The 19,033-nt window shown below is 37.1% G+C and overlaps 1 protein-coding gene across 1 annotated transcript in view; it reads left to right on the top strand.

The window, feature by feature from the left end:
• The first annotated feature begins 665 nt into the window (after positions 1-665).
• Positions 666-19,033, top strand: part of LOC146465934 (MMS19 nucleotide excision repair protein homolog) — a 30,803-nt gene continuing 12,435 nt past the window's right edge. The window contains exons 1-27 of the mRNA XM_085128159.1: positions 666-786; positions 853-901; positions 1,967-2,070; positions 2,580-2,665; positions 3,431-3,505; positions 4,368-4,437; positions 4,555-4,616; positions 5,563-5,626; positions 6,229-6,290; positions 6,551-6,637; positions 7,501-7,575; positions 7,704-7,781; positions 8,327-8,356; positions 8,442-8,498; positions 9,573-9,621; positions 10,774-10,854; positions 11,842-11,912; positions 12,388-12,466; positions 12,624-12,766; positions 13,193-13,254; positions 13,851-13,948; positions 14,352-14,510; positions 15,135-15,200; positions 16,424-16,516; positions 17,578-17,659; positions 17,865-17,964; positions 18,040-18,111. Of these exons, the coding sequence (XP_084984285.1) occupies positions 714-786; positions 853-901; positions 1,967-2,070; positions 2,580-2,665; positions 3,431-3,505; positions 4,368-4,437; positions 4,555-4,616; positions 5,563-5,626; positions 6,229-6,290; positions 6,551-6,637; positions 7,501-7,575; positions 7,704-7,781; positions 8,327-8,356; positions 8,442-8,498; positions 9,573-9,621; positions 10,774-10,854; positions 11,842-11,912; positions 12,388-12,466; positions 12,624-12,766; positions 13,193-13,254; positions 13,851-13,948; positions 14,352-14,510; positions 15,135-15,200; positions 16,424-16,516; positions 17,578-17,659; positions 17,865-17,964; positions 18,040-18,111 (2,127 nt within the window). The 5' untranslated portion in view covers positions 666-713. The remainder of the gene's footprint in view (positions 787-852; positions 902-1,966; positions 2,071-2,579; positions 2,666-3,430; positions 3,506-4,367; positions 4,438-4,554; positions 4,617-5,562; positions 5,627-6,228; positions 6,291-6,550; positions 6,638-7,500; positions 7,576-7,703; positions 7,782-8,326; positions 8,357-8,441; positions 8,499-9,572; positions 9,622-10,773; positions 10,855-11,841; positions 11,913-12,387; positions 12,467-12,623; positions 12,767-13,192; positions 13,255-13,850; positions 13,949-14,351; positions 14,511-15,134; positions 15,201-16,423; positions 16,517-17,577; positions 17,660-17,864; positions 17,965-18,039; positions 18,112-19,033) is intronic.

The raw sequence follows: 19,033 nt of genomic DNA, 5'->3' as shown, positions 1-19,033 counted from the left end.
GTATCACTACTCCTACCTGGATGTAATACCATGATCCATTACATGGTTGCTGTTACCCCAGCGTATTTGCGTCGGTTTCCATCTTTTTGATAACAGTTTGCGTAAGTGGAAACACCCGTTTTTACGTCAATTGGTGACGAGTTGCGAATAATATAGCCTGCTCACAGACATCCTCTTTACGCTCAAAGGAAACACAAGACTTCTGCGCGTAGGCTACAAATGATCGCAAACAAAATGCAAGACGGTAAAAATGTTCTACGGTTACGTCTTGGCTTCAACAATTTAGAACGCAACGGCGTGGAAACAATGATATGAAAATACTATTGCAAACTGTTTGCGATCAATCAGTGACGATATGTTTAGCAGGTGAAAAGTTCTGACGAATCGAACCCGACACGTTACGAAAGGTCGACATCAAACGACGTATAAGGAAATTAGTTTGCACAAAAGCGAATCAGACATTTGGGAAAAAAGAAAAAAAAAACAGGGTTGCAAACACAAACAAGAGTGGCTAGTGAGTTTGCGATCGAGCCATCACAAACCCTTTGGGACTGTTTTCAATGTTGTTAATTAATGAAAACTTGTGCTCAGTTAATTGAAATAATTGTTTTTTTTTTCGTGACTGGCCCACACTTTGCACGCATTGCTTACCTGCAAAATCGGTCTTGGTCCCAGTCAACTCGCATTTCTTGTCACATGGCGAAATTTTCAAAATGGCGGCAAGTATGGAGAATGAAGACCTGACCGAGGAAAACATTGAACAACACCTTTCCAGGATTGTCAAAGGTCAGACATTTTCCCAACAAATTTTCGAAACATTCCGTCATCTAAAAAAACTGCTATTTCTTGTAGATATCCGCTCCAAAAGCCTAGATCTGGTTACTTTTGTGGAAGATTTGGGGTGAGTGGCGTGGCATACATGTTGAGGAACGGAGGGTAATGTAAGCTCAGAAGTGCCCAGTTAGCTAGAATGAAGGATTAGTATCTGGCGTGTTTGTAGGATAAATAAGCTGCTTCTCTGCGAAGACTTTGGATCGGTTTTTGCCCAAATGATGTCATAAGTCGTCATTCATATTTAAGCTCTTACCAATTAAGCTTACCTCAACTCGGGAGAATACGAAAGGAACTGCCGTGGGAATTAAATTGTCTGTGTTGGTTTGGGTTAAGGAATATTTCTCGTATTGGTATTTTATTTTGAACTGAGTTCAGAATTGAGGACAGACAATCACAGGCCCTTCCCTTTTTTAGGAATGTTACATAATTTCTTATACAACCCTCCCCCTCCCTCCTAAGGATGATATTGACCAGACAATCGATGATCAATGTCATCAGTGAGTAATTGATTGGTAACTAATGATTAATCAGCTGAATAGTCATTGATTATTGCTGATAATCAATGAGTGTTTGATGACTAAACAAAGGCAAAAAAATTTATGGCTTAATTCTATCACTCATTGATGTCATTGATTACTCATTGATGTCATTGATTGGCCAGTGATGTTATTGGTTACTCATTACATGAATTAAACATTACCTAAAGAATCCAGTAACCCTCAGAAGGGAAAGAATTTTCATAAAAATGAACAACCGTGATGCTAGAGTAGTTGAAGTTTGCTTTGATAACAAACGACAAGGAAAAGGATCATAGACTTTGCCCATAGTTTTATTAATCCAATATTTTTTTTTCACTGAGAAATCAATGCAACTGATGACTAATCAATTATTAAAAATTTGGGACCTGTCAATATTATTAGTCAATGATTATTATTAATCAATGCGTATTCAATAATAATATTGATTAACCATCGATTACTCATTGATTTCATTCATGTCACTGTCACTGATTAGTAATTCCTGGTATTGATTGCTACAGGTCTGAAATCTTGGGATAAATGATTTCCCACCAACCAGAATACCTCATGGAAGCAGTGTCCCTCTAACCTACTGTTGTTACTTTAATTTTTAGCCCTCAACTAACCAGCGGTGATGTCGACAGGAGATGCTGTGGTGTTCGTTTACTGTCTGATGTCTTACATCGTCTTGTCGATTTTCCATTTCAAGAAAGAGAAGGTTGTTTACTAGCTTTCCAGATTATTATTATTGTTATTATTATTATTATTATTATTATTATTATGATGGTGATGCTTGTGTTTCACACCATAACTTGGTATAGGTGTTACTGTTTTCTTAGCGTAGTAATCATCATCATCATCATTATCATTCTCTTTTACTGATGGCTATCTTGTATCTTGTCTGTAGGGCCTTTTTGATATTAAAAATGATGGAGGACACTGAAGGCCCTTGGGACATCCTGCAATATGTTCTTTGTGGCACAAACTTTGTCTTTGCTATACTATTTACAGGATCAAATATGGATACATATGGATGCCATATTTGATCCTAGTTAAAGTGTAGTGAAGACGAAAATCAAGTGTGTGTTATGTAACAGAATACTCTAGGATCCGTGAAGTAGTTAGCAGTGTGTCCCAGGGTCGTCGCTGATGTCTGCCATTTTGAATAACATGAAGTCATGTATGCAATGATAAAATGACCATTTCTTTGTTTGTGTTTGTCTTTAGTGGCTTTGTTTTCTGAATTCCTGTGCGACAGACTAAAGGACCATTATACAATCATTCCTCATGCATTGTTTGGCATTCTTTCCCTGGTAGGTAAAAGCAGGATCACTGTTTATTTTAGTATACTAACTTGTGACTTACACAAGTTGATTAGCCGGGCTTAAACCTGGAATGTTCACATCCAGAATCCAATACCATATATTCCACAACTTGTTATCTGGTAGGTTTTGAAAAAGCTCATGGCAATTGCATATCAAATAGCAAATCATCCTTTAGAATGCCCACTGCCCAAGTTTCATTGGGATAGTAATATGGTGTACTGTCTTATAGCAGACACCACTGCAAGGCAAACACTCTCTTGAGAGAGTCACCTTGGCTTGTCCTGGCCTAATTTCATCTTTTTGTCTGAAACTAAAATAAAACTGTCGATTAGTGCCTCTGGCCAGAGACAGAGTAGGTCAGAATGGATTGAAACTTGAAAAATGTTAGTCTAATGTTTTTCAAGTTTTCGTATTTTTGTTTCCAAAATGCGCTAGAACAGAGTACGAGTTGTTCCTGTCAAGAATTAAGTTGATTTCTCTCCTCTCGTCGTTCTAGAATTATTTTGTAGCAAAGTGAAGGTCTTATTTCACCATTTTTAACAAGAGAGGTCAAAAACCCCATGATACTTCCCCTTGAAGATGGACGTCTCTCTTAGGCAGACAGATAGAGCATGTCCCAAGGGTGTCTGCTTTACATAGAGTTGACTTTGCATTAAATAATTGGATATAATTTGATGAATTAGGTGTACAACTTATAAATGGATTATTAAAATGTTTTTTAAGATCTGTTTTTATTAATAATTTACTTCACAGGCCACAAATCAAACTCTCTCTGAAGAAGACTGTGTGAAAATAATTCAGACAGTATTTAAAGAGGTTCACATCCAGGTAATGAATCAAACTTGTTTGTTTATATTTCTGGTAGGTCAGAATGAGACAGACGTCACTCTGTCTTTTGTGCCATCAAGGCATTCTTTTTCAAATAGGCTGAGTTCAGCAAGTGCAAATAAATCCTCCACTTTGGCCGTCTGCTCAATTAACAGGTTCAATTTCTGCTACGCTGTGTAGTCCAGAACTTCCTCTCCAAGTGTCCAAGTCTGAGTGGGCTGTAAGGGGAGGAGCTGTTATTGCTGTTATGCGCATATGAAAATATTTCTATTTTATATGCCCAATATAAGTTTTATATTAATTTATTATATTTATAGGCTCATTTCCTTGAACAGTGGGGGGTAACAGAGCACAAGTCAATAGACCATTACTGAGTTGCTTTGAACCTCATTATCAAAGCGAGGCAAAGTACAAAGCTTTTCATATGAAAATTAGTTTTGTTTGCTCATGAATGAAAACTGATTTTCGAAACAAAAACTATGCACAAAGTCTTGCTTTCATAATGAGATTAAAAGCAACTTGGAAATGATTTATTGAGCTCCAGCTCAGCTGATGTTACTTGAGCACATGTTTAATCAGCTCCCCCCACCCCCCCCCCTCCTTTTTTTTTGGGCCAACCTCTATAATACCCTCCATTGTAGAAGTAGAAGGTTACAATGGATGCCCATATGCAGGACCTCCACAGGACGAAGAGAAACTAGTCAGCTCAAGTCAAGTCTATACCCCCCCTCCCCCCTGGTGTCCAATGTCTAAAGGTTTCCCAGATTCCAACTTTTCTACAACTTTCAGTAGTTTTTTTTTCTAAAGAGCCACTTTGTTGCTTTTTTTTAATATTTATATAATTTTACTTTTTTATGAGCAGTCACTGCTGAAGGAAGGAAGATTAACTACATTCAATTTGTTTGCTGTCCTATTAAACAAACATCTAAAAGGTAAGCTAGCTCAAAAAAGGGCAGGTTTCCTTTGTGTCTGTTTAGTTTCCTCTGAATTCGCCTTGGTCAGGTCTTGTTGTTGGCCTGTTTTTATCTATATTTATGTACCATTTGCAGCTCTCAAGACCATTGGGAATGATTTTGTGTTTGGTGTCATTCAAGCTGTGGATGGAGAAAAGGTCTGCACAAAGCATTTCTTTAGATTTAATAAATTAAGTGAAGAAATTGAATTCAATTTGAGAAGAAAAGAAAGAGAACTCTGAGGTACCGATATGTCACAAAGAGATAGGTGGTGGAGGAAGGCTGACAAAATACAGTGACATGCTAGTCACATGCTAGATACAGTTTATGTGACGTGTATGACAATTTTCTTGAGACATTTTCACATTTTCATGCTAGCTTGTAATTGATAAAGGATGCAAAACAATTTCCAGGAAATGACAGTAGCCGTCTGTCCCTCAGAGGTCATTAAATTTGTCATACCAGGATCCAGGATCATGCACTCAACATTCTTTTATTGTCTTCAAATTTTATGCAAGTTTCTGGATCCTAGAAACGGGTAGTTTCAGAACTGTATTTGTGACACCAAGGTCCCATTTCAAGTCAGAGAGAAAAATGTATGTAGCAGATGAGGTTGGAAGGGTTAGGGAGAACAACAGGCAGAAGAAAAGTGAGCGGGCTGGACAGGAAGGGAGAGATCAGTTGCTTAGGCTCGATTTCCACCGCTCCCCTGGGTCCGGCTTTCCTCCTCAATAATTTGGGGGAAGGGGGGGGGGGGGGAGAGGGGGGTTGAGCATGGGCTCATTTTTCCGAACAGCGGGTGGTAATCGAGCCTAGCAGTTGCTATTAGAAGCTATTTTCTTCCCTCTCCTCTTTTTATGTTTGGACAAATAAAACGTAGTGTCAGGGGGTCAGAGAGGAGGGTCATAAAGGTAAAAAGATATAAAGGCAAGTATGAAGCTAAATTGGAATTTCTAGAGTGGGCTTGGGGGTTCATAGAAAATATCCCCTGCATGGGGGGTATGGATATTTTCTCAAAATTCATATTAGGAAGTAAATGTCTGTCTCTGTGTTTTGTGCTCCATCAACACTTCTGACGTCTTGTACTGTAAACTTTCCCTGTAGGATCCAAGGAACTTACTGCTTGTTTTTGATCTAATCAGAGTCATAATTAGCAACTTTTCAATAGGTAAGCTATTTATACTAAGCTTGTGATATCATATGTGACTGTGAATTGATTGATGATCATTAGACTGCCACTGGAATAGAAATAGCAAGTGAAATTTTCCGAGAGCTCAAAACTTCTGGCAGGAGAAATGCATGGCATAGATAGCTTGGGTGGAGGGTGGGGTAAGCCTATTGTCCTACTCTTGCTTTATCCCCCCTCCCTCCCTTCCTCAGGACTTTTGTAATCTTCCCAGGTTTTGCTCATGTTATTAACTCAAGATGGTAGTTAATCATTCTCAGCAATCAAACTCAAAGATCACTTTTAAAAGTTTACTTGTAAGCTTAGAGAAAGAGCTGCCATAAAAGTGTGAGACCCTTGTCGTACTGAGCTTCACATCTTAAAAAACAAGTTGCTTTTTTTGAGTAAAATGAACCATAACTGTAACATCAACATCCAACCAAAGTCCTCTTCGACAGCCCTGACAGTAACTTATAGTTTGACTAGACAAGTGTAATGATATTGTCTGAGTAATCAATAATCTTTTTCAGGAGGTACTGTAAGTTGCACATAAAAGAAATGTGACTTAATGTGACTTCTAGTTTATTGTTAATTTGTCATTCCAGATTTATTTGCTGAAGATTTATTTGAAGTGACGTCTTGCTACTTCCCTATTGATTTCACTCCAGTAAGTGTTTCAGCCTCCTGTGCTAATCTCAGATTTTAAAAGTCTATCTACCAATCACAACCTAAACTTAAACTAGTATGACTAACAATTTGTTCATAAAAAGGCCAGTAGTTTGTTGCTGTCATTAAAATGTTTTGGTCATCATAATAGTTACTATTCTTCTTTTTCCTTTGAAGGTGACCTACAATCTGAAGAAGCTCAGAGATAATTTTGTCACTAATTAATGTGTGAAATTAACAGTTGATCTACTTTCCTCTTAGCCTCCAGATGACCCTTATGGAATTAAGAAAGATGACTTAGTGAAAAGTTTGCGAAAATGCCTTGCTTCTACAAACCAGTTTGCTCCGGTAAGTTGATGATATTTCACAACCCTTTATTTGGAGTCCTGTGGTCAGATAAATTTTGTGAAGCTGTTTTTAGTTATCTTAAATTTTAATGAATCGTAAATTAGTAGTAGTAGTATTAGTAGTAGTAGTAGTAGTAGTAGTGGTGGTGGTGGTGGTTTGCTTTGCTATGGATATTGTAATCCTAATAAAAGCACAATGTTTTCAGTTGCCTTCTCCTTTTTGGTTTATTAATGGGTATTTTCTTGGTTCTCCATTCTCCTTCTTAAAAAATCAACATTTCCAGATTCCAATAAATTGGAGCTTGCCTTACAACTACCTCATCAATTGGTAGGAGGAGCACACATTACTACAACTACCTTTTTTGTGGTCCCAAACAAAAGCGTGATTGATTTCCTTTTCTCAAAACCCCATTAATAAATTTTATTAAGCCACCTTGTTGATGCAATGAACTTCAGACGTTTTAAATGCCAATTTAACATCTTCTACTTTATAAATTTACCTTGTTAAAACAACCACTCAAAATGCCTGATGGCGTCAACGATAAATGCAAGTAAATGAAGAAATGAAGAAAAAGCCTTAACTTGTTTTCTAAACTATCTGCTAAGCGGTCTTGAGAAAATTATTTTGCCTTCTAATTTATGGTGCCTTCCTCTTTTGAGTGAGGTTAGCGTGTGTGAATAAAGATTTGTTCATTCATTCATTCTCAGGGCCAACTTCCACATTTAAATGGCTCTGTCAGTGGTTGTTTTAACCGAGTTCCCCCCTATAATCTGCAGTGAGCAATATTGCAATCTGTGTGTTACATGCTAATGTCTCTCCTATTGACTGGTAAATGCCATTGTTGTCATCTTGTTTATCTGCAGTTCTGCCTGCCACTTCTGATGGAAAAGCTGTCCTCTGATATTGTTGATGCCAAAATTGATTCTCTTTTGACACTTGTAAGTGACTGTTTCAGTATGCCACAGTTATTTTACGAACATCTATTAAGCTTTAACAACAAAAAAGTAACTTTAACATATCTATTGAATCACTTTATTATTATTTTTTTATTTTCTCATATTTATAGTCAGCATGCTTGGAAGTGTATCACAGCACATATTTACTTGAACATTTGGAGCCACTTTGGACAGCTGTAAAAAGTGTGGTGAGTTTGAAATAATGAGTGTCATGTTGTGCTGAGATTGGAGACACTTACAGAGGCAGCTAGAGTGGGTTTTAAATACATAAGTGTTGGCAATCATTTTCTTTAGCATTAATATTAATATTTCTTTACCATACATGCAAGAAAAGGCTTGCTTCTTTCTCGACAGAAACACAAACTAGTAGTGTCTTCTGCACCTGTTTTTTCATGCTTGATTACATTTAGTTCATTATTTTGCAAGTACAGTGTAGCTTGTTTAAAAATTTGAATGGTTTATTTGGTTATTGAAAAAGGTTTGGTTGTGGTTAGCCAAAAGTTATTTTTAATTAGTCCATTCTCTCCTTATGAAACCTTTACTAACCTTTACTGGTGGGACCTTTACTAACAGATACTTCAGTCTGTGTAGGATTAGGATGCCTCTTTAATTTATTTGGGTTATTGATTAGTCTGTTAGAACTGTTTGAATACTTAATTTAACCTGAATGCGAAGAGCCGTAATTTTAACATCTCATAAATAAATTTTCTGTTTTTTTTGTTTTTGTTTTTAGGTTTTCTATCCCTCAAATTCTGAGTTGGAGGTAAGTTAACTGGAAACAGTTATACTGTTTGGTGATAATTTGTGTTTTACGTGAGATAACTAAAGTAAACTTGACAATATTACAGGAAGCCAGTCTTGCAGCCATGACAAGCACTGTCAGAAACCTCTGTAGCTCTATAGAGGTAAGTCTGTATTCAGAAGATGTGATTAGGCATTTGTTGCCCAGCTAAATTTAATATTTACGGTAGTTAATTTCTGGCTATTATTCCTCAAAGCTAAACCTTCATATCCCTGATTCTGCACTTAGTGATTTCTGACAACTTTCGAACAAACTGATTTACAGCTGGACAAAGAATGGTATGTATGTTGCAAGTCAAATTGCTCACTCACAGACCAAACATTTGGAGTCCCATTGGCTGGTCCTGTGACCTTTAAGAACCCACTTGTGCAACCTACAGTAGCTCACTCTTTGAGTCACCCATAGCTCAGTGGTAGAGCATCTGAAGAATAGGTGACCTGGGAGGTTGTGGGTTTGATTCCCACTGGAGACTCAGAAAATATTTCAAGCAATTTGATTTGTGGCAAGTGCACCATTCTTTGACATTTTCAATTTGTTGGCTTGGGACAAATCTTACTAAGTATACTATTAACTGCTAAAATAAATTGAGTGTGACCTAACTAAAGAAGCCATGTTATCTCTTTACAATGCATTTTACTCCCCCCCCCTCCCCAATGCAATGTTGAAGTCCCACGAGCTATTTTTCTTACACTGACTCAACATTGTATGGGGGTGGGGTCGGTGACTGGAATTTTTTCGTTCTTGCAAATCGTGTTTCTGTCCTGAGCATACAAAGATGTTGTAAATTCAAATTAGTCCTAACTTTTCGTCCTTGACTGTAGTTCATCTCTCAAGTCTTTTCATAGCTCAGTTGTAAGACTTTCTAACTTTTGTGGAACTGGTGATGGGTTTAATTTCTGTTTGGGTGTCCAGCCCTCTCAAAGGAGACATCATTTACCACTTTCACATGTACAGTCAATAGTTTGCCACTTACTTCACCGTGGCCTTGATTGGGATCCTCCTAGCTAGCTGGCTATGAGATTCAGCCCTTCCTGTCTATGACTCTCTGTTATACTACTTACTATTGCAATCACTTTGAGATGGATGGGACTTTGTAGCCGTATGCTTTGGACAAACGAAATAGCTTAAAAAGTTACAGTTCACTTGCAACCTTATGTCAATTTCACATTCCTTTCAGGAAGACACTAAAGAGAAATATGAAGGGTTTTTAGAGACAATCCAGAGAGGTGAGAAAACAACCTTCTGGGAAATAATGTCAATAGCTGCTTTTCTGTGACATTTATAATTTTGGCAAGTGTGCCAAATTCTTTGCCACTCAATGTTAATGAAAGATAAATTGATTGTCCAAAAGGGTGCCCAGTTTTACAAACTTAGGCCCTTTTTTTCTATAAATGACCAGCACATGCTGATTTGAAGAACCATATGGCCCAATACTTGCAGGCCATGCAGATATAAAAACATCAGGGCCTGGTTCATCAAAAGCCTATTGGTGTTAAATTGTCCACGATTAAAAGTTAACTGAGATTAATTTATTTTATTTTCATCCCCCATTGAAAATGTTTATAAAATTTTAAGCTAAATGTAAAGAAAACTCAATGTAAAGAAAACTCAATGCCAAGACTGGCTTGCCTGAGAAATCATTATGAAAAATCCTTTAATTATAATTTGACCCTAAAATAGAATATAGTGCAAAGGTACCCTAACCCTGGACCAGCCTAATTGCGCTTTGAACATGCAGTTAGACCTAGCATGTGACAATTTTTAGAATTTTAATGATTTTTTTACTTTGGTACATGTGTTTTTGTCTTTACATTTACTTAGCACCTTATAGTTCTCATTACAGCATACCAGGTATAGGGTTTGCGACAGAAAGAATTCTTTCCTCGCCAATTCTCATATCATACTTGACCATAATTATTCCATATAAATCGGTAAAAAAATCAAATCTTTGAGAAAAATAAACCACTCCCAGTGACTTAAGGGCTGGCACCAAAAGGTCCGCTATATTAGGGAGGGTGGTTTAGATGGTGCAATTTGATCTGCAAAGCTGATCAGTGCAAGCAGCAAAAAAATAAACATTAAATATATAAATAAAAATAAAAAAAACAGAGGAGTTTATTCTGAAACTTGCAATACCCTTTCTTGATGTTTTCAATGGTGATGAGAAGTTCTATGGACTTATAGCTTAGGTGCTTGGATAGTCAACAGGGCTTCAGGTAATGTAACAACACAAGGGGTGGATGGTGTACACATGCTTCTGTTAATCTTATGTCCAGACAGTCCAATCCCCTGTCTTCCTTTTCAAGTCCCTTCAACAGCTAGCTGCACTGCAAAGTGATAGACACATGACATATGACTTGGATTTTAATTTGTTTCAGACTGTTGTCACTTGACTGGTTCTGATGTTAGGCTGATGAAGTCTTGTGGGAAAATTCTTCAGGCAGTAGCTTCAGCAGCAGGTACAAATACCCAACAGCAATAATTATGTAATCTTTGGTAAGCTCGACATAGAAGAGGATTATGTAATGTTTAAAACATGAGCAGCAGGTTTTATCGGGACAAGTGGTTTTAGACCCGATAAAACACGTGCTGCGAGTTTTTTGAATGGTTTCAAAAACATTCCTGGAAAAGCATGTGTCAAGAGAGTTCATAACAATGATGCTTTTGTGAACGTTGGAAATTAGCATACAAGAAAAACATTAAACACTACATACTAATATGGAGGAGGTTTTATAGGGTTTTTCACTGCACACGTGATGTTTTATCAACCATTTGATAAGTTAATGGCTTATGAATTATTAATGAGTTTTTGAATTCTTGTTTAATCACATACTATTATAAGGGAATATTATCTGTACGTAAGGAAATGTTATGGTAGTCTTCCCTCTCTTGGCGGTCTCATAGCCAGGACAAGATGTGTCTATACTATAGAGCTCCACATTGTGAGGGAGAGAGGTAAATTAACTCTGCACTTAAAAAAGTGGGAAAAGCTACTTACCATTTTTTCTTAACCAGTTTAGGCTATTCTTATCACCTTATTGTGGTGAGATCTTTTCCTTTTTATTTTCTTTCTATTCATTAATTTTTTTTCTTGGTGTATTCAATTTATGTCTTCAATAGTGTATGTAAGTGTAAGTATGTATGTAATTATGTGTATATATGTAGAATTTTCCATAATAAAAATGTTAAAAAAAAACAACAATAAGAAACAACAACAACAACAACAAGAGTTTATGCCTGATTGGGAAGAACTTCTATCACAACAAGTTTTGCTGTGAAAAAAATTTGCACAAGGTATTACAATGCATTTGTGAACCTTCATACCTAGCATGCATGCATATAATTTTCTCAAACCTTACAAAGACATTTTACACCCAAGCGCTATATTTTGAATTGGTTTCCATCAAGTGGCAGCAGTTGTCAAGTTTTGTTTTGTATCTCTTCAGAGCCTCCTTGCCAGAGAATTATTGACTCTACCTTTCCACTGCTTCTTGAGCAAGTTAAAGATGATATTGAGGTTTGTGCTTGTTTCAGAGTAAATGTTTTAACAGCTAAACATCTTAGTTAAACTGAGAAACAACCCAACTGGAAAATGGGAAAGGCTAATTAAACATCTTACATACAAGTATCAAAATGTAGCTTTGCCCTGTTTCAACCTAACCAACTAATTTCAAGTGTTTTCAGTTGAAATTAGGTGAATTTACATGCTTGCAAAGATTGCAAAATGCACATGCCAACCCTTATAATTTTATAATATGTCTATCCCAATCCAAACAAAAAAGGTTGTAACCAACAAATTATTATTTTTTTTTTTTAGTTACTTTAATTTATATGCTGTGAAACCCACCAAAGTTACTGTCTAATATTTCAGTAATCATTAATGGAATATCTTAGTTTTCCAAACAAAAAAGGAATAATAATACTTATCCTAGCCCTCTTGTGGTTTTGCAATTCAATTCTATTTGTCCTGTTTTTTCAATATATATTTTCAGGTTTTGCAGAAAAAGATTTTCATCTCCACAATCACCAGCCTTCTTAAGGCTGCCAAAACATTTCACAGTCAATTAACGGGTAAGAACATGAATATTGTAATAATTATTTTGATAATAAAAATTTATGAAAACATGTCTGAATTTTTTCTTTTATAACCTTGGTAACTAAATGATAGAGTCAATTGTGGTTGTGGCTTTGTGATTAATTTAAATGCTTGTTGTATATTTTTTCACAGACAGTCCGGTGTTGAAGTACAAGGAGATGCTCTCTGCGACATTATTTTCATTCCTGTCAGATGTGAACTCATCTCTGTGTCCTGTGGCAATAGATTGTTTTATGGCTCTTGCTGACTTTACAGAACTCGTGTCTGAAGTGGAGGCAAGTTGTTTCTGCTTAGAAAATCTACTGCACACCAAGTACAAACTCCAACATTGAATTAAATCACAGCTAACTGGTTTTTACAGCCATTATTCTAGCAGATTTCTCAGCAAACAGGAAAAAGTAGTTTCATTGATAACTAGCTCAAAAGGTCACTTTTTGAATTTCAAAACATTTAATGTTTGAATGTTTTAATTTTGAAATGCAGTAGTCCAAATAAATGGTATCTTACTGTGTTGTGTCAATTCAAAACTAGTCTCACTTTTAATGAATACTGCAATTTCACATGCAGTCCGTCAGTTATATGTTACACCATGCAAAACGCAATGCTGTTGGTCTCTCCTTAAATTAGGCTCCAGTCCAAGACAAAGTTTGATTAAAATTAATTTCTTTCCTGATGTTTTTAAATTTATGTAATATTAACAGGTGGAGTTACTCGCTCAGCATCTTAGTTACCTGGCACTGCAAAATAAAGAAGCTTCTGTAAGGTACCTGCGGTTAGTTTTCTCCTTACCCACGTCAAAGTTTTTGCAATTTTACTTTTCAGGTATAGTGTTAAGAGATTTGTTGAGCAGTCGTTTTATTAGGAGTCATCAACTGATGATATTTATTTAATAATATTTATTTATTAGCTGCCTACTTTGCTTGATTCGCTCTGATGAAGGGTTAAGGCTCAAAATGTCAGCACTCAAATCTCTTTACGGTGGCCAAATTAAAACCAATCATTCATTTCTACTCCCCAATTACGCAGCACGACAGTTACTTTATAATCTAGCTCCCTTATCTACTCTGCTTGATATTCACTTAGAACGATGCTTTAAAAAAAAATTCATAGCTACCATCTTGGACAATTTAAATGAAAAATTAAGACTACCCCTTCACTCCATTTCAATGATAGAAAAATGGCGATTTGCTTTGTGCGCAAATTTATCATTGATTTTTTTTTTTGGGGGGGGGGGGGGTGGGGTTAATTTCTTTTTATTCTGTCCAAGATTGTAGCTACTCGTACTTTGCTTGGCTCTGAAGTCATTGAAGTTTTCATATTAAGAGTTAATTTATGCCTGATAAATCAAACTGTTTTCAGCCAGACCAGTTCATCTGCATTATCCCAGCTGTCCAAGACATACCCTGGTATCATTTTAACAACTGTGATGCCCTCTCTACAGATACATCTCAAAAAAGGTAATCGGTGTTTTGTATTGTGCAGCAGTACACTGGACTAAACATTTCTATTCCTGTTACTTGTTCGTTCCCTACGTATACGCAGATGTAAATGTAAACATAATTTGTTTCCCCACGGAGCACCAAAGAGCTCGCTGGGAACTCGTTTCAAAGGTGTCTATGCATTCCGGGTCGAAATGGAATTTGGAAGTGTTGGTTTTAGTGGAGGGAGGAAAACCGGAGAATCCGGAGAAAAACCCTCAGAACTGAGACAAGAACCTCTAACAAACTCAACCCATATATGCCATCAACGCCATTTATATCAATGCGGGCCACATTGACAGGACGTGAGTGCTCTCACCACTGCGTCATCCCTACCCATCTAATGCACAAGAATATCACTGATGTTGCATTTCCTCAACAGAAGATGGGTCTGCAATGGAAACAGACAGCAATGAAACTCAGACCACTCCTGTGAGTCATCAATGTGTCCTTGATACTCTCAGGGCTGTGTGTACCCAGGATTCAGTTGTGCACGATGTAATCCCAAGACTTGTGGAACATGCTCAGCACTTGTGTGATGGTAAGAATAATAAAATATGGTTTAAGTAGTGAAGCCGGCTTCACTGAAAATGTTGGTTTTTGAGGAGAGGGGAAAACTTGAGGACCCGGAGAAAAACCTTGGAGCAAGGACGAAAACCAAAACAAACTCAGCCAACATATGATGCCGAATCCGGGGATCAAACCCGGTCCACATTGGTGAGAAGCAAGTGCTCACACCACTGCACCACCCCTGCTCCCAACTCATAAAGTATTGGTTTTGTTTTTGCTTGCTTGTTATCTTTTTAAGCTCTGCAGGTGTCTATCATTGCATTTGCAGGCTTGCAACTACGATGAAGATGACTGAATTTACCATTCCTTTCAATAAATACAAGCTCTGAACATCAAAACATTGGTTTTGTTTTTGACTGCCATTACGTTATGATTGATGGCTGTGAAAAACCATTTGTTGAGTGTTGAACTGTAGAATTCTCGTTATTGAAAGGCACTGTAAAAGTTATGATATTAAACATTCCTTTTCTATTTAAGTAAATAATATATTGTTCTGGTTGAAGTAAACTGTGAGAGCAAGTACATTTTGGTTCACATTGTTTTGTTGTTGTTAATAATATTGAATGATTGATGAACAAGTTGTTTTGCCTTTCAGTGGAAAACTCTTGTGATGAAGGTCACTCCAGCAGAGTGTTCCACTGTATTCAGGACATTGTAGAAGGTATGATTGGACTGAATTAGCTTAAATTTTATTTTCTATGTCTAACAAACGCTGGCTTTATGACCAGCGACTGGAGTTTGATCCCTTACCTCTTCTGCAAAGACCAACCTGGACAAAACATAGAGCAATTGACGGCTCTGTTGAAAAACAGGCCGCGCAAACGTTAAGTGATGATTTGGCCTTTAGAATCCAGATTTCTCCAAAAAATGCTCTACTTGGGCCCACAGACTTGCTATCACGTTACAGAACTTTTGTTTAGCTTTAAACGAAGAAGAAAGGTAAATCATTTCAATTCTTAGGCTAAAATCTTAAGCTTGTTGTTGGGCGAATTAGAGCCCCTAAATGACAACGTAAATATGAACATACATTTAGAATTACGTTTACGACAAACGGCAAACGGCAAAAATCATAACCACGTGACCCGTGACCATGTTTGACCTTCATTTGCCGCTCGCTGTTTTCAGTTTCAGTTTCTCAGTTTTTTGCGTTAGCATGAAAGGCCAAAATTATTTTGCACTATTCCCATCTATGAACTACTTTAAAAACAAAAAAATGCAAATCTCATGTTTGCCGTTTGACGTAAACGCGATTCTAAATCTCTTTAATATCCAGTCTGCATTCATGCTAAATTAGGAAGAAATTTAAAGAAATTTGGATTCCAAGGCCAAATGGTCACTTACTGTACATCCATATTCCACTGGGCCCTTCCATTATTAAATCTTAGCAATACCAAAAGAAAAAAATAACAGACTAAGCAAGCTCTTCACTTAGGCCTTAAGTTTCATTAAGTTGATCTCGGAGCAGGCTGATTCCAAGGACAAACAGACATATACTGTTATTAAAAAAAAAAAAAAGAAAACAGAGAAAGGGATATTAGAGATGTCTGTTAATAAATAGAAGGCCTTATTTATCCAGGGAAATTCAGGGAACATATCAGTTACAGAATTTTTCTTAGGAGCGATCTTGGAATCAGTAAATTATCCTGTCTAATAAGCATGGTATTCTTTAAAAAAAAAACAGCAAAGAAATACAAGTTTAAAAAGTATTATGACAATGGAATAGTCATCATAACTTACGAAGTCAATCAGAATTAGGATAACAACCTTTAAGCTTTCGCTACAAGAATTTAGACAACTGGAATTCCTTATTTCCACCAAAATAGAATTAGATTTAGCAAGGGCAGAGTAAATAAAAGATCATCCTGTTTTGTTGTTTGTTATCAGGGTCCATTGTGAGAGGAATTACAACAGCTGCCTACTTTAAACACTCTCTTATTCCCGATGTTATGAGGATAGTATTGAAATCTGCCCTAAAAGGTATCTCACACAAGTCACAATTTAATTTCAATTAGAGCAGTTTTCAATTAACTGTCGAAAGTAATTTCGCGTTTGCTTTGGTTTTGCGTCACTACGCTCTGTGATTGGTTAACAAAATTCGCGCCACTTACTCAACCAATGGGAATCCAATCCAAACCTAATCATGTTTTGGCCGCACGCGTTTTCTCGCGCTTGGCGCCAGTTACATGTATTTGCTTCGAATTCTGATTGGCTCGTTGTGTTGTTTACTTCTGTTGCGATTGGCCAGAGTAATTACTTTGGTTTTGGTTTTACGACACTCAATTGGAAACCGTTCTAAGAATGAATACAGTGACACGTTTGATTTTTTTACAAGATATGTTTCGATTATTTGTCAATCGCCTACAGCTGTTTTCTCTTAATTGTAAAAAGAAACAAACAAGGTGTATCACGATTTAAAAAATGTGCTTACAAGAATCGAGGTAATGTGGGCTTCCTCTGTCTTGAGCAGTTATCTGGTGGTAGCATGCGTGGTGTAAAATTGTGATCCGGGATGTTGGAAAATGTATGAAGGCCTGTCTGCAGTTAAGTATGTATATATGTTGTGGTACAATTTTTCCTTGGTTTAAATTTTATCTTCCTATTGTTCATGGGTGTTGTAAGGTAAGGATGTGACGTCAAGACAGGAACGCTAGTGTCGCGATTTCTCTATTCCTCGGCTGTTTTTCGTGTGCAGAGGAAGAAACCTGTTTTGACAAAAATATAAATGAAACCGCGAGACTAAGAATTCCTGTATTGACGTCACAGCCCTTCTATCCCCAGTCTCTCGTCTTGCTCGGTACTGTACCCAACCAGAAGGTAAATTTCACACTTTTATATGCCTCAAATGAGGGGAAGAAAAATAGATCAGGATTTTTTTCCAATTTTGAATTTCATACGAGAACAACATTACGGTTTGATCAAGCGAATAAAAAAAATATGTCATATACACTTTAATAATGCATTCTATGTATAAAACAGGCTTTGTAAGTAACAAAGTCATGTCTGGGAATTTTTTTCTGATTGTCTTTTTGTTTTTGCAGACCCAAATGAAATTATCAACGGAATAAGCTTGGACAAGATAGCAGCCATCTTAAGAACTGTCACAAGTAATTTAGATATCAAGTAGGTTTGATCTCGTTTGATAGTAATACGATTTAACCTAATGAAAAAAAAAAGTTTCTTCCAAAAAAAGTTACTTGGGTGTCGTCATGTATTTTGCCTTACTGGTGTGTTTGTGGATTCAAAATCGGCTTTAATTAAAAACTTGTCTTAATCATGTTTTGCGTCTCTCTGAACACCTTAAAATTTGTTTCATTTTCTTTTTCAGAGAAGCGCATGATCTCCTAGATGATTTCGTCGTCATGTATTTAGACGGAAAATCGTCCTGCTTGGAGCAAACATCTGCTCAAACGTTTTCACCTTTTGAGGTAGCGATCGTTCTTAATAGAAATTCCTTAATTCCTTGGTTTCATTATATAATAACCCAGTGTAATCTCTTTCAGTCAACGTCACCATGGCAACAAACTCAGCTGGTTTCACTGCTTACGGCCACGTTATGTTCAGCAAGACGCGAGGTATTCTTAACCTATAGATAACACGTAGCTGTTTTAGAACCTCTAATTCTGCTGGACCTGTATATCATGCAGCTCTGTTATTTCAGGGCTAGGGTCTATTGTTTCAGTAGGCTCGATTATACCAGCCGCTGTTCGGGAAAATGAGCCCGCGCTCCTCCCCCGGAGAGCTCTCTCTCGGGAAGAAACAAAGACTGGACTCGAGAGAACGGCGGAAATCGAGCCTATGAGATTTTTCGGTAGTTTGTTCATTGCTGCGCAGTTGTTTTTGCACCCAATTTTGTGAACTGTTCTAAAAGCTACGTGGTCTCGTAACCTTGACTTTGTTTTTTAATTATTTGAAAGTAAGGAGATTTAAAGGAAAAAAGATGATAGAAAGAGGACAAATCTCCTCTTTTTGTGTCCCCTGCTACTTTGATGAATGTGGTTTTATAACGTTCTAGCCTGTGAACATGTTCCCAAGCGGGGTATAGCGAAAAGAAAAATCGGCGAGCCGGGCGAGCGGCGAGCGGAATGGGGTCGAGAAAGCTTGATTTTTGTCTTCGCCCCACTTGGGAGCCTGTTTACAGGCTATAACGTTCCTACAATACGGAGGTTGAGCCCGCAGTACGAACAGCAATCAAAACTGATTTTCTTACGAAGTCCAATGGCTCTACCAAAAAGGTAACACTTCGTTGTCGATTAAACAAAAAGAATACTTTGCCATGCCACATATTTTCATGCGCCTTCATGTAATTTCTCTTGTTTGGCACAACCAATCACAAAGTGCAGACGTCAGTGACGTTTGACCCGGTGTTGACCTCTGATTGGTTGATTAAAATTCAGACGCACGGACCGTATGGCAGGTTGTAGCAGGTGGTTTTTAAGGCCGGATTTGCAAAATAAAACGCGCGGAAAAATACAATGTTTTACAGTAACATTGGCT

The sequence above is a fragment of the Pavona decussata genome, unplaced genomic scaffold, assembly GCF_977016875.1.
Source record: "Pavona decussata unplaced genomic scaffold, jaPavDecu1.1 SCAFFOLD_155, whole genome shotgun sequence".
Lineage (NCBI taxonomy): Eukaryota > Metazoa > Cnidaria > Anthozoa > Scleractinia > Agariciidae > Pavona > Pavona decussata.
This window is presented reverse-complemented; position numbering and strand designations above follow the sequence as displayed.